The sequence below is a fragment of the Lupinus angustifolius genome, chromosome LG03, assembly GCF_001865875.1.
Source record: "Lupinus angustifolius cultivar Tanjil chromosome LG03, LupAngTanjil_v1.0, whole genome shotgun sequence".
Taxonomy (NCBI): Eukaryota; Viridiplantae; Streptophyta; class Magnoliopsida; order Fabales; family Fabaceae; genus Lupinus; species Lupinus angustifolius.
The window spans coordinates 28,164,017-28,186,110 of record NC_032011.1 but is presented as its reverse complement, the minus strand read 5'-3'; the positions used below and the strand labels follow the sequence as shown (position 1 = coordinate 28,186,110).

The 22,094-nt window shown below is 33.7% G+C and overlaps 3 protein-coding genes across 5 annotated transcripts; 2 read left to right on the top strand and 1 right to left on the bottom strand.

The window, feature by feature from the left end:
- Positions 1,842-4,164, top strand: LOC109344344. Its single transcript, XM_019583095.1, has 4 exons — positions 1,842-2,122; positions 2,364-2,670; positions 3,873-3,931; positions 4,111-4,164. Exons 1-4 carry the CDS (start codon positions 1,975-1,977, stop codon positions 4,140-4,142), a joined length of 546 nt encoding a protein of 181 aa, XP_019438640.1. The 5' UTR covers positions 1,842-1,974; the 3' UTR covers positions 4,143-4,164.
- Positions 5,571-9,634, bottom strand: LOC109344343 (probable inactive receptor kinase At4g23740). Of its 2 annotated transcripts, XM_019583093.1 has the most exons (4): positions 9,162-9,634; positions 8,817-8,862; positions 7,308-8,635; positions 5,571-6,497 (listed from the first exon to the last, which is right to left on the bottom strand). In XM_019583093.1, the coding sequence occupies exons 2-4, from the start codon at positions 8,825-8,827 to the stop codon at positions 5,848-5,850; spliced, it is 1,989 nt and encodes a 662-aa protein (XP_019438638.1). In that variant the 5' UTR covers positions 8,828-8,862; positions 9,162-9,634; the 3' UTR covers positions 5,571-5,847. The 2 variants fall into 2 exon arrangements, with proteins under 2 accessions (XP_019438638.1, XP_019438639.1); XM_019583094.1 differs by lacking the exon at positions 8,817-8,862 and having other exon boundaries at positions 9,162-9,632.
- LOC109344342 lies at positions 18,322-20,801 on the top strand. Of its 2 annotated transcripts, none has more exons than XM_019583090.1 (5): positions 18,322-18,596; positions 18,698-18,770; positions 18,871-19,041; positions 19,220-19,321; positions 20,396-20,801. In XM_019583090.1, the coding sequence occupies exons 1-5, from the start codon at positions 18,433-18,435 to the stop codon at positions 20,528-20,530; spliced, it is 645 nt and encodes a 214-aa protein (XP_019438635.1). In that variant the 5' UTR covers positions 18,322-18,432; the 3' UTR covers positions 20,531-20,801. The 2 variants fall into 2 exon arrangements, with proteins under 2 accessions (XP_019438635.1, XP_019438637.1); XM_019583092.1 differs by having other exon boundaries at positions 18,326-18,598; positions 18,703-18,770.

The window sequence follows — 22,094 nt, the reverse complement described above, 5'->3', positions numbered from 1 at the left end:
TATTTTATAACTTTCTAATTTTATTTTATAACTTCTAATTTCATCTTTATATATACTTATACCAATAAACATTTATTTCATATTTTATAACTTCTAATTTTATTTTATAACTTCTAATTTCATTTTATAACTTCTAATTTTATCTTTACTAGCGTGTTGACAGACACTACCGTGTCTGTCAACACGTTTTCCTATTGTTTGTAGTGTGTATTCTACATATTGAGTTGTATTATATATTGTAATTTGCAGTTGAATATATATTCGTTTGAGGTAATTGTTCAATCGTAAAGAAATGATACATATACAATTGTGTTCATCAAGAATAGAGTCTTGATATTTTCACTTAATTTTATTTTCTAGTGCGTTAACAGGCACTACCAGGTCTGTCAACCCAATTTCCTATCGTTTGTAATGTGTATTCTACATATAAAATTGATTTTTACCTAATTAATTAAAATCTATTGAGGAAGTCTATTGCATTGGTCACAATGTATATCCATTAAATTAAAAAATAGGAATGCATGAAATATATTGTATTGGTCACAATGTATGCCATTGAGTAAAGTAAAGAGTATGTGAATATTTGACATTTAAAACATCCAGACTACACGTTACAAACAATATGAAAGCGGGTTGACAGACACAGTAGTACCTATCAACACGCTAGAAAATAAAATTAAGTGAAGATATCAAAACTCTATTCTTGATGAACACAATTGTATATGCATCATTTCTTTAAGATTGAACAATTACCTCAAACGAATATATATTAAGTTGTATTATATATTACAATATATAATACAACTTAATATGTAGAATACACATTACAAACAATAGGAAAGCGGGTTGACAGACACGGTAGTGCCTGTCAACACGCTAGTACTACTTATAAAGGGAAAACCCAAAATAACCACCATCATGGTGTAATTTGTGGTTCTCCCTATTTTGCCCTTACTATATTTTAATTTTTACAAAAAAAAAAATCATATATAACTTAATGTTTCTCTCCACCTAATATATGCTCATATTATTTGGTTTATTATTTTTTATTCTTACATTATGACTATCAATCTTTAATGTAGAACATTACACCAATCAAATAAATTCAACTGTAGATTATAAATATTTAACACAAAATATTATGTTTGACATTTATGACATACAAACTATACATTATAAATAATAAGAAAGCGGGTTGACAGACACGATAGTGGCTGTCAACACGCTAGTAGTAATAATATATAAAATTTATACACTGTATGTAAACATTTTTTCTAAACAATAAAACTAAGAGTAAATTACATTGACCCCTGAGTTTTAGCGAAATTACACAAACGACCCCTCACTTTTTTACATCTAAACAAACCCTGTATTTTTTATACTTTCATTACACTGACCACATCGCATGTGAAATAAGTGTAATCTTTTAAACAAAAAATTTGATAAATGCAATTTAGTTAAACAAAACATGATATATTGTGGAGACAAGTCCAAATAATATACAAATTAATGTATTTTATTATTTTTGGTTCATTACGATATAGTATAATAGAGATTTAAACAATATCTCTTTGAAATTGTTGATACCTTTTGTAACAAAAAAATAATAAAGACACATTGATTTTTATATTATTTGAACTTGTCTCTACATAATATACCATATTTTGTTTAACTTAATTTCATTTATCACATTTTTTGTTTAAAAGATTACATTTATTCCTTATACAGATATGGTATATCAGTGTAATTTACTCTAAAAATAATATTAAGAAAGTCAAATATAGTCTGAGAAACGTCATTGTCATGTCAACCCGACAAAACAACCAATCATTCATAACCGCTTCTAGCCGACTAGGACCCAGCTGGACAACCGAATCTCACCGAGTTGCCCCATCTCAACTCATAACTCAACTCGCATCAATTTCACCTTTCAAACTTTGCACACCAACACACGACGGAACCACCACCTTCACGATGGCGATTGAAGAAAATTCCAGATCCGAACCTTCCGAAAATAACCCCGAAGACGTTGAAACCACCGTTCAAGTTAACGCTCCATCAAAAGGAGACCACATTAACGTTCTTTCTCACCCTTATGTAATGAAAATCATGAACAAACAAGGTACCCTTATAAATTAAATTCCCTTTTTTTACTATTAGGGGTATCTTCTCAAACAGTGCCTTTTGGGTTCGTGGCTGCCCCTCCTAACACTCCTAACAAGTGTTGTTCTCAAGAATGGAACCCTCGACCTTGGCTGAGGATCCAGTGAGACTTTACACCACTAGACCAACGCTTTTTGGTAAATTCCCTATTTTAATTTCTCTTCAATGTTAATAATTTCTTATATTATTTGTCTTAACAGGGGACCAGTTAGTTTTATTTGCAGATAAGGTGTTGAAATTCACGGGTTCAGGGAAGATTAAGTGTCGCATTTTGTTAATTACGGATTTTGCAATTTACGTTGTTGACCCTGACACTGGTTCTCTTAAACGGAGAATTGCACTTGCAGCACTTGATAAGATTTGTGTTAGTGAACTTAATGATAACTTTTTTACGATTATAATTCCAACAGAGTATGATTTGCTTATGGCTAGTACTCGTAAGAATGAAATTCTTTATGCTGTTAAGACTGCATCTGATTATGAACTCGAGGTTGTTTCATCTAACAGGTAAATTCCAATTGTTGTTTCTCTTGTTCCTGAACTTTATAAAGTTTTATGTATGCTAGAAATGAAATGATAGGTTTAGTTAATCTAAGATATAACATTTATGATTTCTTATATGAATATTAATGATTAATGGAAAATATGATGATGATGATGAGAAAGCTATTGTTTAATTTTGACTGATCACGGGGGAGAGAGTGGGTTCAAGGTTTTAAATAGTGGCTGTGCTTCTGGAGACTCTCATAACCTTGATGTTACAATCAATTTCGGGCAAATGCAGCCTCAAAACCTTAATGCGTTTGTGTTTGAAGCAATTGCGGGTCCAGTTTAAATCCTTGAGCGAGTTCACACTTTAGGGTATGCTTGCGAGTTGGGTTTTGAGGGGAATGAAGGGAAAGGAAGACTTCAGATTCATCTCACAAGTATATTCCATATCTCACAAGCCTTCCACTTTCCTTCATTCCCCTTCAATGGGGGAATTGATTAGACAAGTGCTAGGAGTAAGAGTCTCTCTGAACCTAGCCAGTATGGTAACCAGGAGTCCAGGACCAAAGGAGGGTACTTAGCTCGGTGTTAGGTCTTCGGAGCGAATGTAGTATGAGGCAGAGCCAATACAAAGAGAGGATAGAACCATCAATATGTGAAGGAGAGATTTAACTCTCGTCAGGTGGGCTACTTTGATTTCAGGAATCAGATTGATAGCTTTTTTAATGGGATGAGGCTAACAGTTCTGATTAACAAAAACCCACTTGTGAACTATGCTTAACAATGTGTTCAGTAACATTTGATCACTTTATCTGGGTTTAACATAATTAACAATATGCTCTGATTAGTTTTGATGTTGAGTTAATCTAGGATTTTGTAGTAATATGAAATGCGAGTCCAGAAATCTAACATGAAATTAACACCTGGGTATTCCACAGCATACCGGCATGTTTGTGCCTCTAAAACTACTTTATTCCCTAGTCCCTTGTCTCCAGTGATTATTCGATTGTTAAAACTGTAATAACTGAAGAGATATTGTAACATATCCTGATCATGAGTTTAAATTAGTTTCTACTCAGTTTGAATGAGCATTTTGTGTTGTCTTCATATAAATTTTCCTGTTGTAAATGGAGTAGAGTATTGTTTTTAAAACAGTCATCATGAAACTTTCACGAGCCTTCGTCTAATCACCAAAGGCATCCCTTGAAATTCCTTTGTAGGTTTGAGTTTAATGCTGCATCTGATTTGGTTAAGGAAATTGAATTTGAGGAAGTTGAAGGTATGTGACAAGTTTTCATTCAAATGTTTTTTCATTTTTTTTCTCAGGCTGGGGGAGGTCAGTGGAAGTTGTATTATCATCTTAGTCACATTCCACTATTTCTTATTTCTCTGTTGTATAGTACTTTCTGCAACATCGTTTTTCTGAAGCTTCTCGTATATTGTGTTAATAAATTTCAGGGGGTGTCAAAACAAGAATTCTTCGGAAGTGAATTCCGGCCTGTATTTTCAAAAGAATAAAAGTAACTTATGTACAGTAAATGAATTCTTTCTGAATGCTTGGGAAGGTTCTTCTGGGCATAGGTTTTTCTTCCAAAGGATCTACTGTTTTTCTGCAATCAGAAGCTTTAAAACGAGATATATACAAATGTAAGTTTTCAACTTGATACCAGACTCAACTGGATGTACGAAATGGAATTGTATAAAAAATTATGAGTTTGAAAGTTGTGATATTTATCATTTTAACGCAGCATATTTCATTTGGCTTTGTCTTTGTCTTTACTGTCTTTAGTCAGCATTGCGTTGTCAAAACTTGAGGAACTTCTTCTAGGTGTGGTCTCTTTACATCGAATCCCTTTCCAATTTCCCTTTCAAGTCACCACCCCATAATAGTCCATAGAGGCACAGTTTCTATTAGTCTCTTATCAATGGTTGTGAATTGGATTGATGTGCCTGAGTGTAGAGTCTGTTAATGCGTACTAAGTCTTTACACACTGAACACACAAGAAAAACCAACTCATCAATCTGTCTCAAACTTACTAAGCAAAGCTATCTAGTAGATGGCAAATGGTGAAATTGCTTTGCCTTTCTCACTTCTTAGAAAATGGGTTGTTCGATTGCAGTACAAGCAAACGTTTTGCCACTCTGGTCTCTATTTGAGTTTTGATAGTAATGAAGTTTAGGTCCTGTTAAGAGTGCCATAAGGACATTGGTTAAAGAATAAAAAAGTAGAAACATTATTGCATTGAAAATCATAGCTTTTAAAAAGTGTATTTGACTACATTATTTTCCAATGCAAGATTTTTATCTTGGATTGCTAGACCAAGGGCAATCGATAACATTCGCCTTAAAGTCTATATAGTAGAGACATAATCTCAGCCAGGATTACTAAATTACATAAAGTGAGAAAAAAATGTGTTGGTTGTCAAAATGTTAGTTCAATTCCTATTTTTTCCACTCTCAAGCTTACACTAACTGTATAGGTAGGTGAACTTGCTAGAACATGCTTTATTCTTTAAAATATTTATTATTTATTACTTCATTTTATGGTATGGTATCTTTGCCCAACTCTTGCATCAATCCAAACTGAATTCCTCTTCAGCCATCGAAGGGCACATCCCCCACCCACATCCTTGGTATATCCATAGGAATTAGTTAATTTCCCTGAATCAAGTCAGACACAATGCTTGCTGAAGGGTCAATCTGAGTTGTCAGTGCATCGACAATTCCGGCTTGACCAACTCAGCCAATACTATTAAATTGTTCGCTTTGAGCTTAAGGGAAGTTGCATATAAAGCTGTACATATTTATAAAATGGATAATGTTGAACATTAAAAATCTAACCTGACAGTCTAAAAATGTTATATTAAGATTTTAGTTTTTGTTAACTAGAGAGTGAATGAGAAGATTTCGGGATCATGTTCAGGTTTAACCAGTTGATAGTAGAAAATTTCATACAAGTAATTCATATATTATAATAATACAGCCCAATAGTTACTAGCTAGGGACCCAACTTGGTTATGCCATCAGCTAAAGCTGGTAGCTTAACTTTTAGCAACTATTTTATTACGAGCTTCTAAGATCTACTAGATAAAATATAATTTCTCCTTTTCAGAATTAAATTGCTAACGAGACATTGATTGACAACTATTGCCCAAAACAAAAGAATCTCACTGTGGAACAGAGGTAGAAGTTATCTCAATTTGCATGAGGTGACTGGTGAGGTTGAGGGGTTGGGGTAGAAACTTCTGATCTAGACTCGCTAGATGGTCGATTTCCAGTATTTACACGACGAATTTCCTCCACTCTTACCACCACGTCTTGAATTTTTGGTCTCTGATCTGGTACTCTTGCTGCACAAGCCAACCCTAATTGTAGCATCTCTACCATTTCTTCCTCTATATTTGGATACCTCAACAGCTGTACATCAAATACTTCTGCAGTCCACTCCTCTCTAACCACAGAATTCACCCATCTAACCAAGGGGACAACTTCCTCACTTCTTGTGTATACAGGGGATTTACCAGTTAGAAGCTCAAGTAGCAGGACCCCAAAACTGTAGACATCAGATGCATGAGTTGCTTTTCGGTTGTCTATTATTTCTGGAGCACGGTATCCTGCTAATCTCATTGCTGATGGGGATATCGGATTCATCAGTGTTGCCAAACCGATATCGGATATACAACCATATCCTTGTGAGTTGAGGAAGATGTTTGAGGCTTTTATGTTTCCATGAACTAGTTTCCCTCCAAGTTGAGCATGGATGTGAGCAATGCCTCTTGCTGCACCAATTGCAATTCTCAAGCGGCTGTCCCAGTCTAAAGAACTCCTGCCTTCCCCGCTTCTGCCTGCATAAAGGGGATTCAAAAACATACTTGATATTAGCCACTTTCAGAAAGCTCTGGGAAAATTATATACATCAAGTATAGCCACATAAATGAATCCAACTTTGTTAGTTATAAGAAAGATGCACTAGTTGGGAAAAATGAATACTAGCCAAAATTCTGCTCCTGCTTTAGTATTCACTGAATTTCTCCACTAAAGTAAGAACAAAATCACAAATGATTTGGAGAAACCTTTTTCAATTTTTTTCATCATTTTCCTCTTTGATCGTATCAATGCTTTGTCAATGAACATGATTTATCATAGAACATTATGACATCGTTCGATCCATGTAACTGACTTCACCTAGTGAGATTAAGGTTTGGTTGTTGTATTTTCTCTTTAATCGTGTGTTTAAGTAACCACGGGTACCTGAATTGAACCAACCCCTTCCCAGACTTTGCAGATATGATTCATAAGTTTAATGCACCTATGCATAGTCAGTAGCAATTTTTTATCCAGAACGTCCCTGATGCTGTACTACTATGATAATACCCACTCCCACTGTCCCATTTCTAGTACAACGTTTTACTATCTTGGAGTACTAAGTTATATTGAGCTGTGAGTCACTGCATAGGAGGACAGAGAACAAAACATTTGAAGCTGCTCTATATACCTAGTGGTTAAGATAAGATCATGCTTAAAAAACAATTCCTGTTAGATGAATGCAGAAAAACAATTTAACTTTGTAGGCATATTGTTAACAATTAGAGAAATTGAAGATAATCTAACTGTAATTTTTCAGATAAGAGGAAAGGTTCAAGTGTTGAACATACCATGCAGCATTGCAGAAATGCTGCCTTGTTGATAGTATTCATATACTATTAGTTTCTCCTCCTTTGAATAAAAATATGCCTTTAATGCATCCACATTGTCATGCTTAATTTTCCCCACCACCTCCATATGCTGCTCAAACTCTCGTTTTCCAACTGTGACTTCCTTCAACCTCTTCACCACCACGGTGGTTACATCATCTAGAGCAGCCTTATATGTCATACCGAAGGTACCCTTTCCGAGAATCTCAGCCGACGCTCTCAGCAGGTCTTCTAAGTCAAATGCAAGATAGCAATCCTCAAAGAAGACAATTTTGTTTTTGTCTTGAGACTTTTTATTTTCAAAAGCTTCTTTTTTCACAGAGACTTCCTTTTTCTTCTGGGACTTAACTGGTTTCGGATCTGCATCTTCTTTGCCATACCAGGACGCGATCATGAAAACCGCAACCACCAAAAATACCAGAACACAACCACCAATGATGACACCCAGCAATGCAGGTTCACTAATTCCTCTAGTTTTCTTTGGTGGTTGGGCATTTGGTGGTTGCACAGGTAAAGCTGGAGCAAGTGCTGTTGCAAAGGTAAGATTGTTACCAGCAAAGACTGAACTTGGAAATTTGAGAAGGGGTATAGGCACCACCCCACTAAGGTTATTGTTGGCTAAATTTAGCTCTTGCAGGCTAGGAATATTAAGATCAGGAATTTCACCAGAAAGTGCGTTATTGGCAAGAACTAGTGAAGTGAGATGAGCCAAATTTGATATTGAAAAAGGAATGCTCCCATTAAAAGAATTGTTGGATAAATTGACAATGGTAAGATTATTCCAAACTGAAAAATCTAATGGCAGTGGACCTGAAAACTTGTTAAATTGGAGATAGATGGTGGTTAAATTTTTCAGCTGAGAAAAACCAGAAGGGAAAGGACCAGTTATACCATTTGATCTGAGACTCAAAGTTTGAAGTGCTGAGAGGAGACTAAGAGTGTTGTTTGGGATTGGACCACTCAACCCAGCTCCAGGTAATCTAAGAGCTATAACTCTTGACTGGTCAGTGTTGCAGGTCACTCCTCTCCAGTTTTGGCACACATAGGAGTTTGCATCCCAATTGAGATGAGAAGAGTCATGATGCATGTTGTGAAGGAAATCAAGCAAAGCTTGTTTATCTTCCACTGGGTCAGCTCCAACACCTAAGAACATTAATCCCATCATGAAGACTGCTGAGAAAATGAACAAGAGACTCAGCTTCTTGTCCATTTTTTGGCTTGAAGAGAGATCACTAGTTAGAAGACCACTTGGATGGAAAGTGAGAACTCTCCTCAGGAGTATTTGATATCTATGCAAACCAGAACCAAAGACACTTTAGTATAAAGCTTGTTTCAGTCTACGGTGTACATATTTCTAGATATATTGGATTTACTATCTTTAAGATAGTGACCCAAGATTAAATAAACTATTTAAGTGTTTTTGGGTCAAAATAAGCAGCTCCTGTTTGACAAGGAAATTAAGTAATTTACCTTATTAGCATTTCTTCTTCTTTACCCACTCTGTATGTTATGTCCCCTAATGACAGCAGAAAAAACAATGCAATTCAAAAGTTTGAAACTAAAACTTGATTAAATAGTTTAAATGTTTAATGGCCAATAATCTACTAAGTAGCTGACCAAGATTGTGATATCAGAAAAATAGATCATTTTATTGGAAATCAGAAACATAAATACCATAAACATTTACCATTACTATACACAAGAAAGGCATATAATATAAATATAAAACTCTTGGCTTTATTCTCTCCTTGGTTCCTAAAAGGCATAGCACTTGACATTTGATGCTTCCATAAAGAGAGAAAAAGGAATACTTACAACTCACTTCTAGATCCCAAAATTCACCAAACCAGTTAAAGTTCCAAAGACAATTATATCAGATCATGCAGGTTGATCCAAATGGTTTCAGAAACAGTTAAGAGAGTGGGAATAAAAAATTGGGGTCATTGTAATGATGGTGTTATTGGTACTAGTGATGGAAAATGAGCTGTATATGCTTGCAGAAACATCAGCATCACATGCAAATGAAGAGAAACTCATTATGTAATCATTTAGAAGCCATAGCTTATATATTACTTTATGCCGCATATATAGGAAGGTGCATATGAAGGAGCCCATTTGAGTAATGAAACAAATTTGCATTCATGATTATTATATGGTCACTAATCTACACGATAACCTTAATAAACTTGGATATAACCAATACTTGCTGGCAGAAACTGTTCCAATAGATAATTCTCCTACGTTTCTAATTTCTTGATTAAAATTTCTATGGCTTTGGACTCTGGGATAAACATGATAGGATTGTGAGTGAGCAAGAATAAAGAAATGGTGCAACATATTTCCTGAACATTGCTTACACGTATGGGACATTGTGGCACACGCTATATAGTATATGGCATGTCATTAATTAAATTCAATAAAAAATGCAAACAACCATCATCTAGATTTTAATAGAATATCTTTTGACATTAAAAAAAAAGCCTACTCAGTATATGAGATACCTAGTAGAGTCTAAAGATAATAGATAATACATAGTGTTAACATTCTTTCAAGTGCAAGATGTTATTAATTTTTAAAATTTAAATTTATAAACTTTTGGTCACAACTCATAAGCCAAATAATCTTATCGTTGAACCGAGTTAATGAGACAATACACACATAAGTTAGCAATTATATGTTGGTTTACCAGGAATATGTGACTATATGAAAAGACAAGTTGGTTGACATTAAGGTAGATTTAAGACATCATGAACATGATGATATTGGTTTACACCGAAAGAAAGGTTTCAACATTGTTAGGCAGCACCTGCCGTCAGGGTTCAATTATTCGTGTGCATTTCGCTTTAGATAAACTCCTTTTTACCATTACCAATAGAAGTCGTTCATCTCACAAGTCCTATCAAGTTTATCTATCAAATCAAAATGAACTAAAGTTAATATCAGTTATTAGAAGCTCAGAATGGTCAATGAGAGGCTCATTGCTTCATTAGAATGTGATTTGCTTGTAGTTTAAAAGTAAGAGAAGCTTCCTTCTTGAGTATAATAATCTCAATATGAAATTATCAAAGGTTAGCCGGAAGTGTTATATTATTAATGGATTATCGATATAAAAATTTATACACAATTATTACATTTTTCATTTTGTATTACTCATATATTGAATATGAATTATAATTTTTTTTACATTACCAGCATGTATATGTTTTTCTTACATCAAATAATATTAATAAAAAAAGAAGACTATAAAATAGGAAAACTATTTGTTCTACACATTTTTAGGTATTAAATAACATGAGAGATAGAAATAAAAGAGAGAAAATAATGGATGGAACTTATAATGTAATGTAATAAGAAAGAGAGATAGAGAGTGAGGTGAAGTGTAGACTGTCATGTAAAAGAATTTTTGCATAAATATAAGAGTTTTAAAAAATATTATCAATGAATGATGTTATTTGAAGAACTAACTTTTAGGACTTTTTCAATAATTTTCTATGTTAGGAAAAAGAATAGAGAATAAAGGCTCTACCTCTTATTTTTCTTATTTCTTATCTCATTTCTTAACCTAGCATAAGGTTGTTGGAAAAGTTGTAGAACTTGGCTATATAAATAACATTTTTTATTATCATTGTAACCACCAGAATGAAATGCTATGTCTATACTTGTATGTTTTTATGGTACTTTGAACCACCTTTATTCTATATAAATAAGGGTGGCTGGGATGTTGTTCCTTGTTGGTAATTGACAGCGGACACTTCAAAAGTCAAATAACTTGCATGAATGAACATATTGTAATATAATGTAGTTGGTGACTTGTGGGTACTTATTAAGGCATTGAAAGATGTATGGGATATACTTTAACTCACTAAATATTATCTCCAATATTAAAGAGAGAAGTGCTATAAAAACAAAAGTAATGTAATATTTTTATCATTTATATTGAGATGACATTTTTATTCTTAAAAGTGAAAACAAGAAATCACATCTTAAGTATAGAAGAAGATATTCTCGTTCAGGTCAAACATTGCCCTCCAAGGGCCGTGACAAAATCCTAAAACCATGGCATCACTAAAGTAGCAAAATTTATTTTATTTAAAAAAGTTTACATGTCTTACCCCATGCAAACATCCATACCTAAGTGTTTGGGTTGTTACTACAAGTACAATTGGTTTACGAATATGTTAGTAAGCTATTGCCGTGAGGGAATAAGCAAACTTAAAAACCGTAAAGACACATGTATTTTTTATTAGTATTAACAGAATTATATGTATGATTGTTGTACACGTAATTAAAAGGTTTTTGAAATGACATTTTTTGAGAGGGCTATGTCATGTAAGCTTTTGTTAACGATTTATTATATATTGTTCACGAGCTCTAAGAGATTTGCATTAGAAAGCTAGAAATATCGCACCATAGAACAAGGATCTACACGATAAGGTATTAAATAAATTAGTTGTCTATTGAGTATTGGAAGCTGAGTTATTCTAATGAACATTGTGTATAATTGAATGAACTAAAGAACATATAAATAGATAGATTTATATACCTAATGATTTTGGGTTAAGATATAGTGTTAAGTTTACCTATATGATTATCCCATGAAAGAATATTTTAGTCCATGGATAAAGATATCTTAGCAAGTTGTATTAGAGCATATGGTTTGACAACTCAAACAAGTGTTGAAGTAAGAAATGGTAGATAGATCAATGAAAGGTCATTGTGTCGAAAATTTTGCTTGCAAGAGGTCCGACGATGTGTTATGTTGATGACAAAACAAGTCAATGACTCTACAAGTAGATAGTTGTAACACCCGAAAATTACTCCGTAAATATTATGCTAAAAAATGGGTAATTTTTTTTGATAATGTAATATAAAATTATTTTTCCTTATATTTGTTTGATTTTCGGGACATCACTTTAAGTAACATAAATTGTGAAAAATCAATCATCTTTACCTAATGGTAATCCAAAAACAATCCAACATATCTTTGAATAGTTTTTCATTAAAAGAGAGTGAAACTTTAGCACAAAATACAAGGCAAAATTATAATCGTCGCCAAATGAAACTACTCAAAATACCATACACAAGTGCCCTATATTCAAAAGCAAAAGAAACAGTCAATGACGCCTAAAGACCAGCTCCAACACTAACAGGGACGCTAAAGCCCTCACTTATATCTTCCTCTATCTCAGAATCCAAGGAGATGTCTATCACCTCTATAGAATCCTCTATGTCCACTAGCTCCACGCACTCGTTGTCTTCGGACTCCTGTTCCCATACTGTATCCGTCCCTAGATTGGGCATGGACCTCCGAGCAGCCTTCCTGGTTGGTGGGGAGTTCATCACCTCATTCCAAGACCTTTGTCTCATCGACGGCCCTGCATCGGCCAGTCTATGAGAAGTCGAAGCCTGTGAGCCTGACTGTATAGGTGTGGGCCTCCTGCCCGGTAAGGTGAAAGAAGCTTCCAAGACTGCATGTTGTGAAGGTAGGTGCATAGTGGTGCTGACACCTGCCATCTCCAGCTCAAGACCACATGGGCCTGTGTAGGTATATCTATCTCCTTCAACTCTCCATGCTCCCTCCCGGGACATTGAGAATGGGTAGCTCCGAATCCTAGTCATGTTGTCCATATGACGAGAACATATCTAGAAAGCAAATAACAGAAAAGGAAAATGAGTAGGACACATAATGAATATTATTCATTAACAACGTGGAATTACACAGAATATCACATCCAGACAAACACCCATATTATACACAATATATATCGCATACATAAATGCAAATAATGAATGATGCTTGTAACTCGGATATGGGGATTAATATCCACGAGTGCGATGTATAAATGCGATGTTTATTTCATCCATCCTTACACCAATATCTTCCCAATAAACTATTCGAAAATAACCGAGAGTACATGTCCCATAATATGCCGATTTGAACGCACAAACTTATTCCTCGCAAGGATATATGATCGATGTGTTCCAATGAAACTGTCTCTTTCAGGACGGTGTCGCATCAAACATTTTCTGGGCATCCCTCTCATCAATCCTGATTGTAAAGAGGGGTTGTCAGAGATCGTCTAGTTTACGTTGTGAGAATTGTCCGATCCAACAGAATACCTCATCCAGGAATACAGGGGACTCGTCTAACCTAGACTCTCCCTCAAGGCTTTGTTGACGCATCACTCCCATCAACAACCCTCTCAACATCTCGGCGCTCGGTCATCTCCTGTAATTTTCATATCCACTACTTCATTATTCAAAATGAGTATGCACACTAACTGAGTTTAGGAGATTAAATCTTTTAATCATTTTTTATATCAATCGACCCATCCTAAGACATCACCCATCGGGAATGCTTCTAGTGGGACCCGATCTTAACATCTTAGAGGAAAACCTCATCACCACTACGAATCATTGCTGAATCATCCTAGACGGCCCAATGGCCAAACCTCTTACGGTCAGATGATCTCGCTACGAGGGAAAAACATAACCTTTCATGCCTCGCCCTTAACAATGTAATTTTTTTTGCACTTATTACTTTGGTTATGATGAACTTCTTGTATAAACTCCAAAGAGTCTAATGTGATTTTTCTTCCTTACGAAGTTTACATCTTTGGAGGGTTAATTGATTATTTAAAGGGTTAATTGATTATTTCCAATCCACCTGGCGACTCTCGCCCAAGTGAGGTCTGACGCTCCAGCGATAACTCTGATAATCGATTATGCCGAATGTTAATCAATTATCTCTACTTACAGTAGCTACAAGATTTTGATTTTTGATATCGATAATCGATTATGTAAAAGAGTTAATCGATTATTCCTAGTTATAGTTATTCGAATAATGTTCATCCTTGGATAACCACAACATTACTCTACATCTATACATATCCTAAATGAGATAACTTAAAAAATTATCCGTACTTAATGCAGGCACACAAACATTTGATTAAGTACGAGTTTCTTAATACACAAGCATAACTCCAAACTTTTGAGGTAGTTTAGGAGATCCGAGTGTTATATTCGGACACCACTATATCACGATGTATTCTCTCCCACCTTAGAGTATAGTGTGGGTGATTCCTTCGGCGTAAAGTGCGAAACGATCTCGCGGTCCAATGTCGAATGCTTCGAAAATAAACACAAAAAGATATCGTTAGGTTTGCGAGTTTCAAAACTTGCATGATACCCCTTTAAGTACAAACATTCTTTTTAATCTATTATGGGCTTGATTACTTTCATCCATATGGTCCAAGTTTATTTATCCATGAACCATCCTTTATCATCAAAAGTTTTATTCACGATTTTCATTGTTTTCAAGGTAAGATTTTAATAAAGTTTATACTTTTATCTCAACATAAATTTATACTTTCTGGAGTCTTTTTAAGCCATAGTCACCACTTTATGGTAAGTTTCTTAATCAAAGTCCACACTTTTAAATCAATATCTCCTAAGTTGATCTTACCACTTTAAACCAAGTCATCTTAAGTAGATTCCATATTTTGCATAATGGTTTTCCATTGTCATTTCAACACATTCTTTTCTAATACAACTACAAGTGTTGATAATGTTGATCTCATACTTAAAACAACATTTTAAATCAAGATATCATTTGTTAATCTTACCACTTTAAAGTAAGTTAACTAAAATAGATTCAACACGTTCCATGATCATTTCAACACCTCCAAATTTTAGGATGACACCAAGAGTTAATAGGTGTTGGTTTCATAGTCATGAACATCATAATAAAAGTTAGCATTTTTAAACCCAAAATATCATTTGTTAAACTTACCACGTTAAAGTAAGGTAACAAAGGTAGATTCAACAAGTTTCATGATCATTCCAACACCTCCAAATTTTAGGATAACCACATGGGTTAATAGGTGTTGGTTTCGTAGTCATGAACAACATAATAAAAGTTAGCATTTTTATACCAAAATATCATTTGGTAAACTTATCACTTTAAAGTAAGTTAACTAAGGTAGATTCAACAAGTTTCATGATCATTCCAACACCTCAAATTTTAGGATAACCACAAGGGTTAATAGGTGTTGGTTTCATAGTCATGAACAACATAATAAAAGTTAGCATTTTTAAACCAAAATATCTTTTGTTAAACTTATCACTTTAACATAAGTTAACTAAGATAGATTCAACAAGTGTCATGATCATTCGAACACCTCCTAATTTTAGGATAACCACAAGGGTTAATAGGTGTTGGTTTCGTAGTCATGAATAACATTGAATCATATTTTCAACAAAACTCATCCAACTTATAAACATCTAACTTAGAAATATGGCAAAATAAATAATTTCTATCTTCTCCAAGGCTATGGTTTCTCAAGCCAAAAACAAGTGAAAAGATTCAAACTTTACATGGTTCAAAACTCCTTAAAAGTTCATTTGATTTCATAATCATCCCCTTTCACTAAAATCAACAAAATGCATATTTTTAAACACTAAAAATAGTCTCGTCAACAACAAGGAGTTCATGGTTTCAAAAACAACTCTCTAAGTTTAAGAAATGACATATTTAGAGTTTTGAGCATAAAGAGTTAGGAAGATTATTTGAAAATTTCAACGGTTAAAAATGATCTTAACATACATATGAATATCATCCTAAAATTTCATAAGCATCTAATTGTTAGATCTTAAAGGATGAAGAATAAAAAATGGAGAACTACCTTGAGAGTTTTTAGAAATTTCAAAAGTAATGAGAGAGAGTGAAAATACCAAGTGTTTTCTCCAAGCTAGGAGTTGACTCTTAAAAAGAAATCAGATTTGGGGAGGTGAAAGACCAAAGGATTTTCAAAAAGTGGATTGTGTAAGGGGTAGATGAGTGATTTAAGGAATTTTGTGTAAAAGATTTGTACTTTTGCTTGTTTAACAAGCAAGCTTCACTCATGAAAGTGATGTGACATCTTCGGCGAAACATTTGCGATTAAACCATATCCGAGTATTGTCGACTAATACTCGACCGGATATTAAAAGTCTCACGATTTCGGTTTATGGTTAGAACATCGAGACACAAAATTTTGAGTGAAAAATATTTAGAAATGCGTTATGGATGAACTCGATATCTATCTTGACTCAAAATAATATTTTGAAGCCAACGACGCAATCAGAATTCTATTCCGAGTTACGGAACTCAAAAACACGTTTTTGTGCCGAATTCGGACGAATTTGGCCTGACAGCAGCTCAAAAACTTTCCGTCACAGAAAATTACGAAAATTTAGCACAAAATAGGAATTCACAAAACAAGACTAACACTGAACTAAAATCTGGCCTAAATCAATACTGATTAATTTCTAAAGTTACTTGTTGGTAAAATAAATAATTAATAAAGCATACACATAAAATTTACGGTAATATAATAGAGAACTGAACACTGGTATGTCCAATATATACATGACAAGGTAACTCACACTTGAAGGAGAGGTGTTAAACATTCTAAGCAGTGTTGTTAAGACCGTACCGGTTATCAAACCGGTCAGGGTACTGGTATAGTGGTACAGTGGTTCACTAATTAAACCGCATGCCGGTTAAACCGGACATACCTACTTATATTTATATATATATAAACCTATAACAAAAAAATTCCAAATAGGTAGATACTCAAATCCTATCTTCAGACAGTACTCCAAGATTACACAAATGTCACTGAGATTACACACGAATGTTAGGAACCAAAATGTGTGATATAAGTATGCTTTGGAAGCATGTGCCTTGAAGTGTTGAAGAAGAGTTGGAAAGATGAGTCACCTTGTAATGAGTTTTTTAGTTTTTAAGTTTAAAAAAAAAATATATATGTGTATAAACCAACCGGTTTAGTAAAATACCGGTCGGTTCACCGGTTTTGACCGACTTTTGACCGATTTTGATACTTGACCGGTTCAACACCTGTACCGTACCGGTTAGGGGGCCGGTTTACCGGTTTTCCGGTTAAACCGGCCGGTAGGTACAGTTTTTATAACTATGATTCTAAGTGTGAGTTTGAAAGGGAAATATTAAATATTCCAAGTGTGAAATACTATAATAATTCAAACATATAAGTGGATAAATGGATAAGCCTAATATTTTAAGGTTTTAAATCATAATATGTATTAAACTACCTTATATTTCTTTCTCAACAGATGTAAAAATACTTTACCTAATAAATAAAGACCTTCCTTCATTTTCCATATAAATTTACTCCCTTAAATATTCTTAATATGTATCAGACACACACTAAAAAGCATTTATCTTATTATGCCTGAAATCTTTTTCTTGAGAATTTAGAGGTACCTATTTTAAGAAACACAAAAGTTTTTATATTATATTTATTTATATTTATATCTTAATAATATTTTTTATCGTTTTTAAATATACATAAAAAAGGCCTTAAACACCACAATAATATTAAATTTTGATGTTAATAACCATTTTCATATTCAACAAGAAGTTAGAGTAGGCCACGAAATAAACACTATCTACATGGAAAAAGGTAAGGTGCAAAATTTACATTTAATAAAATGCATTCTTCTGAAGTTTCAATTTGATTTTCTAACAAAACAAAATCTCAGTTTAGGTTTTTGTCTTTATAATATTTTTCAATTATGTGTAATATCTATATCTATATATTATATGTATAAGATTTATATATAATCAACATATTATATACTATTCATTTATATTACTTTTTTAAAAGAGTTAGTAATGATTAAAAATGAATTATAAATAAGAAATGGCAGTATATACAATTTTATACTATGAGTGTATATATTTTTTCTCTTTCAACTTGACATTCTATTGTAATAATGTTAATTCAAATTTGTAATTTATTTTGGTAGAGGTTTAAATTAAGAGTGTTTAGATTTATACACAACCTAGATCTATATATCATTTATTTGTGTTACTTTTTATTAAAAGAGTTAATAATGATTGAAAATAAATAATAAAATAACATTTTATTTTATGAAAGAAGATTTCCAAATCATTTTCCTTAAGTTTAAAAGCAAAAAGATTAGTATCTTTGCACCCAAAAACCAAAGTAGAACGCAACCGGCTTGATTTACTTATTTCCTTCCAAATTGACAAATCGCAACCATGGAATACGATTACAACCGAAACAGATCCGGTCAACACCCAATGTACCGTCCTCCGCCGCCGTCTTCTCAGCCGTCCCCGATGTACCCTAAGATCGGCCCTCACCCCCAATCCGCCGTGAACCGTCCATCACCATATCATCAGAATCCTCACCCTCCATCTTCATGTAATTATAATAATATATATTTGTGGTGATAGATAAAGATAGAGAATCAGGGTTTCATTATAGAATAATTTACTAAATTCTCGTTTTTGTTTAATTATTTGCAGCATCAGGAGGTGGTGGAGGATTGGGAATTAGGGTTACTATAAAGCCACAATATAAGATTACTCCTCCGGTTCGTTATTTTTCACTTTAATTTTCAATTTGTTGAGAGATTCGAGTTATTTATAGTTGAGAGTGTTTTGTTTTTGTTTTTGTTTTTGATGATTTTGCAGCCTCATTTATCACCGTATGGCGCTGATATTCCACGCAGTAGCTTCCAATTTGATTTTGGATTAGAGAAAAAGATTTTGGCTGAATCTCATAAGGATAACCCTAATTGGACCAAATTTGGGATTGAAAATTTTCCTACTAAGCAGCTTTCTCAATCAACTTCATCATCTAAGGTTTTTGTTTTAATTTATTAAGACCAACTACTTCCAATTTAGTTGTTCCTTTCAGGCTATAGTATTATTATTTGCTAGTTTATGATGAGTTTGGTACATGGTTTTTCCACATATATGTAGTTCTTTGTGTTTTCAAGTCTTGTGTGAAATGAAACTTCCTTTTTTTATTTTCGCCCAGTTTTCTGCTTCCAATCCCGTTGAGAGCAAATATATTGCCATGGGGCTTAACCGAGAGGCAGTTTCCATTGCTGTTGCGAATTACGGTGATAATCCAGCCAAGGTATGTTCTTGATCCCTGTATTGCATTTATGGATGTGGTGGTTAGGTTATAACATGCTGACATGTACTATTATGCTTCTATTGCTGTTGTGAATTATGGTGATAATCCAACCAAGGTTTGATCTTGATCCCTGTATCGCGTTGATGGATATGGTGTTTAGGTTATAACATTGCTGAAAAGTATTATTATTATGTTTCTGAGTAATAGTAATAGTACTTGCCAAATCTCTTTCTCTTTCTGCTGATCTTGAAGATTGAATAAAGTTTTTAATTATTGATTACAGACATGGGAAGGCTCCAATGGTTCTTTGATACTTGAGCTTCTCATCCAAATTAATACTGTGAAACTTATTGTTAGCCATCAAGTTGATAGTTTTTTCAAGAATGATAAAAATTGTCATTTGATAGTTGTTCTAAAAATTATATCTTTGCATATGTCTTTCATGATCTAATTGTCTTCTGCTTCTGAGTTCTGACCACTCCTCACTCTCTGTTTCGAAGGAGGATTGTCTTTGGTGTTCTTAGGGGTTTACCAGATCCTTTTAATGACAAAATGTTAATGATGGATGAAATTTGTGCTTTAAGTGTAAATGGAAGAGTTTTGAAGTTTGAACTAAGTTTCTAGTGAAGTAGACAGGTTAATGACTGCATTCATTATAGGCTTCACTTATCATCTGAAGTTTGCTTCCAGTTCGAATATAATTACTTGTATTACTTTGTAGGAAAGGCCTTTCTGAGTGTGGGAGAATTTTCGGACCTTTTCCCTGCATCTCACATTGTCATTCTTATGACAAGTACTACTAAACTACCCATAAGCAATATGATAGGATCATCATAGTCATACTGAAAATTACATACACCAGAGGGTTCTTTGTTTGTGTTGACCACAATGGCTGCATGTTTATGGTTTTGAAGTAGTCGTTACATGGTGTTTTGTCATGGTTTCAATACCACCTTCAGATTTTAGGCGGCTAGTGCTGAAATTCTTATATTTTGCATCACCATTTGCCGACATGTCATGGTCTTTACTGCTTAAATCATTTTACTGACCTAATGTATTACTACTCATTTGCAGGTCCAGGAATTTGTCAATGGCTACACCCTTCTGCATGAAATGGGATTTTCATCAAACAGTGTTGCTGAAGCTTTGATTATGCATGACAATGATACGGACAAGGCACTGGCACATTTCCTTAGCGGGTCATCATGAAGCATATTTGTTGTAGGTATCACTTGTTGGTAAACAATATACTTGTTCCTTTTGTATAGTGATAAACAATGGTAAAATATAGTGAGGAACTTGGGGTAATATGTTAATGCCTTGTGTGTTTGAGTCATGGCTGGTAAGAGATGGGGATGTGAAGACCAACATAGAGTTATCATTGTGGTGTGCACCAAGCAAAATTGGGTATTATAAAATTCAGTGGTTAGATTTTGTTTCAGAAAGGCCATAGCCTTTTTTAGCCATTAAAATACTTTATTATGTCTGCTTTTCGCTAAGACCTTAACTTATTAGTTATTAGACAAGTGAAGTGCCTATTTTATTAGCCAAAGTAAGAAGATTGGATTAAGCTGCTTAAATCAATAGAAAGAATTTTTGGAAAGGTGGATGGAAGAACTATTATAGTTTTGGATTAAATATGTAATAATATATATGAAAAAAAGTTGAAAATAAAATCAATACATCTGCTTCAGACTATTTTTGTTGTCAAAAACCCAAGTAAACTGATCAAATTGAAATTGACGTAGTCGAGTTATTGAAATTGACTTTGGTAAGTTTTTTTCCTTTCAAAATATCATCAATCTGGCATTCCTGGCTGCTATATTTCAACCTACAAATTTTTTTTTACATGCAGGTGATATGTGTTGCAATTGGGCGTGAGCATATGACGGGTTGGAATGGGTTAAGGCTTGTTCTTACCCGGCTATAAATGTTGGTCGGGTTATTTTTTGAACCTAGCTTAGGCCGAAGCTAACCCGACTCTAAATATCGACCGAATCAACCTTTAAACCCGAACCAAACTCTAGATTCGATTAAATATAATGCATACTCATTTTAGATAAACTTTCTCAATATTATTTATTATTATGAATATGTAATTTGACATATAAAATGATATATGAACATATATTATTAATTACGTATATATAATAAAAAAACTAGAGAATCAATGATACTTTTGACCAAAAAGGTGACATTGCTCTATACACATTTGAATAGAGACATATACAAACATGAGGAGTGAGTGATCATGAGAGGAGTTGGGATGGGTCATATTTGGTCCTTACGTGACCTTAAATATTGATCGGGTCTAATATTTGAACCGACCATAGCCCTAGATTTGATGAGATCCGGCCCTATTTGTGCCTAATCATGATTGGACTATTCTGGGTGAGCGGGTAGGGTCGGTCTTACTCACCCCTAGTTGTAGGTCATTAATTAATTAAGGGAAAAGTTCACAAAACCTCCTTAAACATTATGTGTTTTGCAAGTAGACACCATAAACTATTTTTTCTCCTAATTAGTCATTAAACTTTAACTACCTATATATATATATATATATATATAGTTTTAAATTACTAGTAATGAATTGAAATTAACACATGATGTAAGCATTCATCAAAGTACAATTTATTAGTATTCATAATTTCATTTACCTTTTTTAAACCATGTGTATTTTTCACAAAAGCAATCACATTCAAGCCCCATAGAAACTACTACGGGTAGCAAAAGCTTCTGATATGCGGATTTGCGTGTGAAATATTTGATGCAA

Coding starts and splice junctions, on each gene's coding strand:
- LOC109344344 (XM_019583095.1), top strand. CDS start 1,975: ATGGCGATTGAAGAAAATTCCAGATCCGAACCTTCCGAAAATAACCCC. Junction 2,671..3,872: donor GAGGTTGTTTCATCTAACAG/GTAAATTCCAAT, acceptor ATTCCTTTGTAG/GTTTGAGTTTAATGCTGCAT. Junction 3,932..4,110: donor TGAATTTGAGGAAGTTGAAG/GTATGTGACAAG, acceptor AATAAATTTCAG/GGGGTGTCAAAACAAGAATT.
- LOC109344343 (XM_019583093.1), bottom strand. Junction 6,498..7,307: donor CATTTCTGCAATGCTGCATG/GTATGTTCAACA, acceptor CCCTTTATGCAG/GCAGAAGCGGGGAAGGCAGG.
- LOC109344342 (XM_019583090.1), top strand. CDS start 18,433: ATGGAATACGATTACAACCGAAACAGATCCGGTCAACACCCAATGTAC. Junction 18,771..18,870: donor AATATAAGATTACTCCTCCG/GTTCGTTATTTT, acceptor ATGATTTTGCAG/CCTCATTTATCACCGTATGG. Junction 19,042..19,219: donor AATCAACTTCATCATCTAAG/GTTTTTGTTTTA, acceptor ATTTTCGCCCAG/TTTTCTGCTTCCAATCCCGT.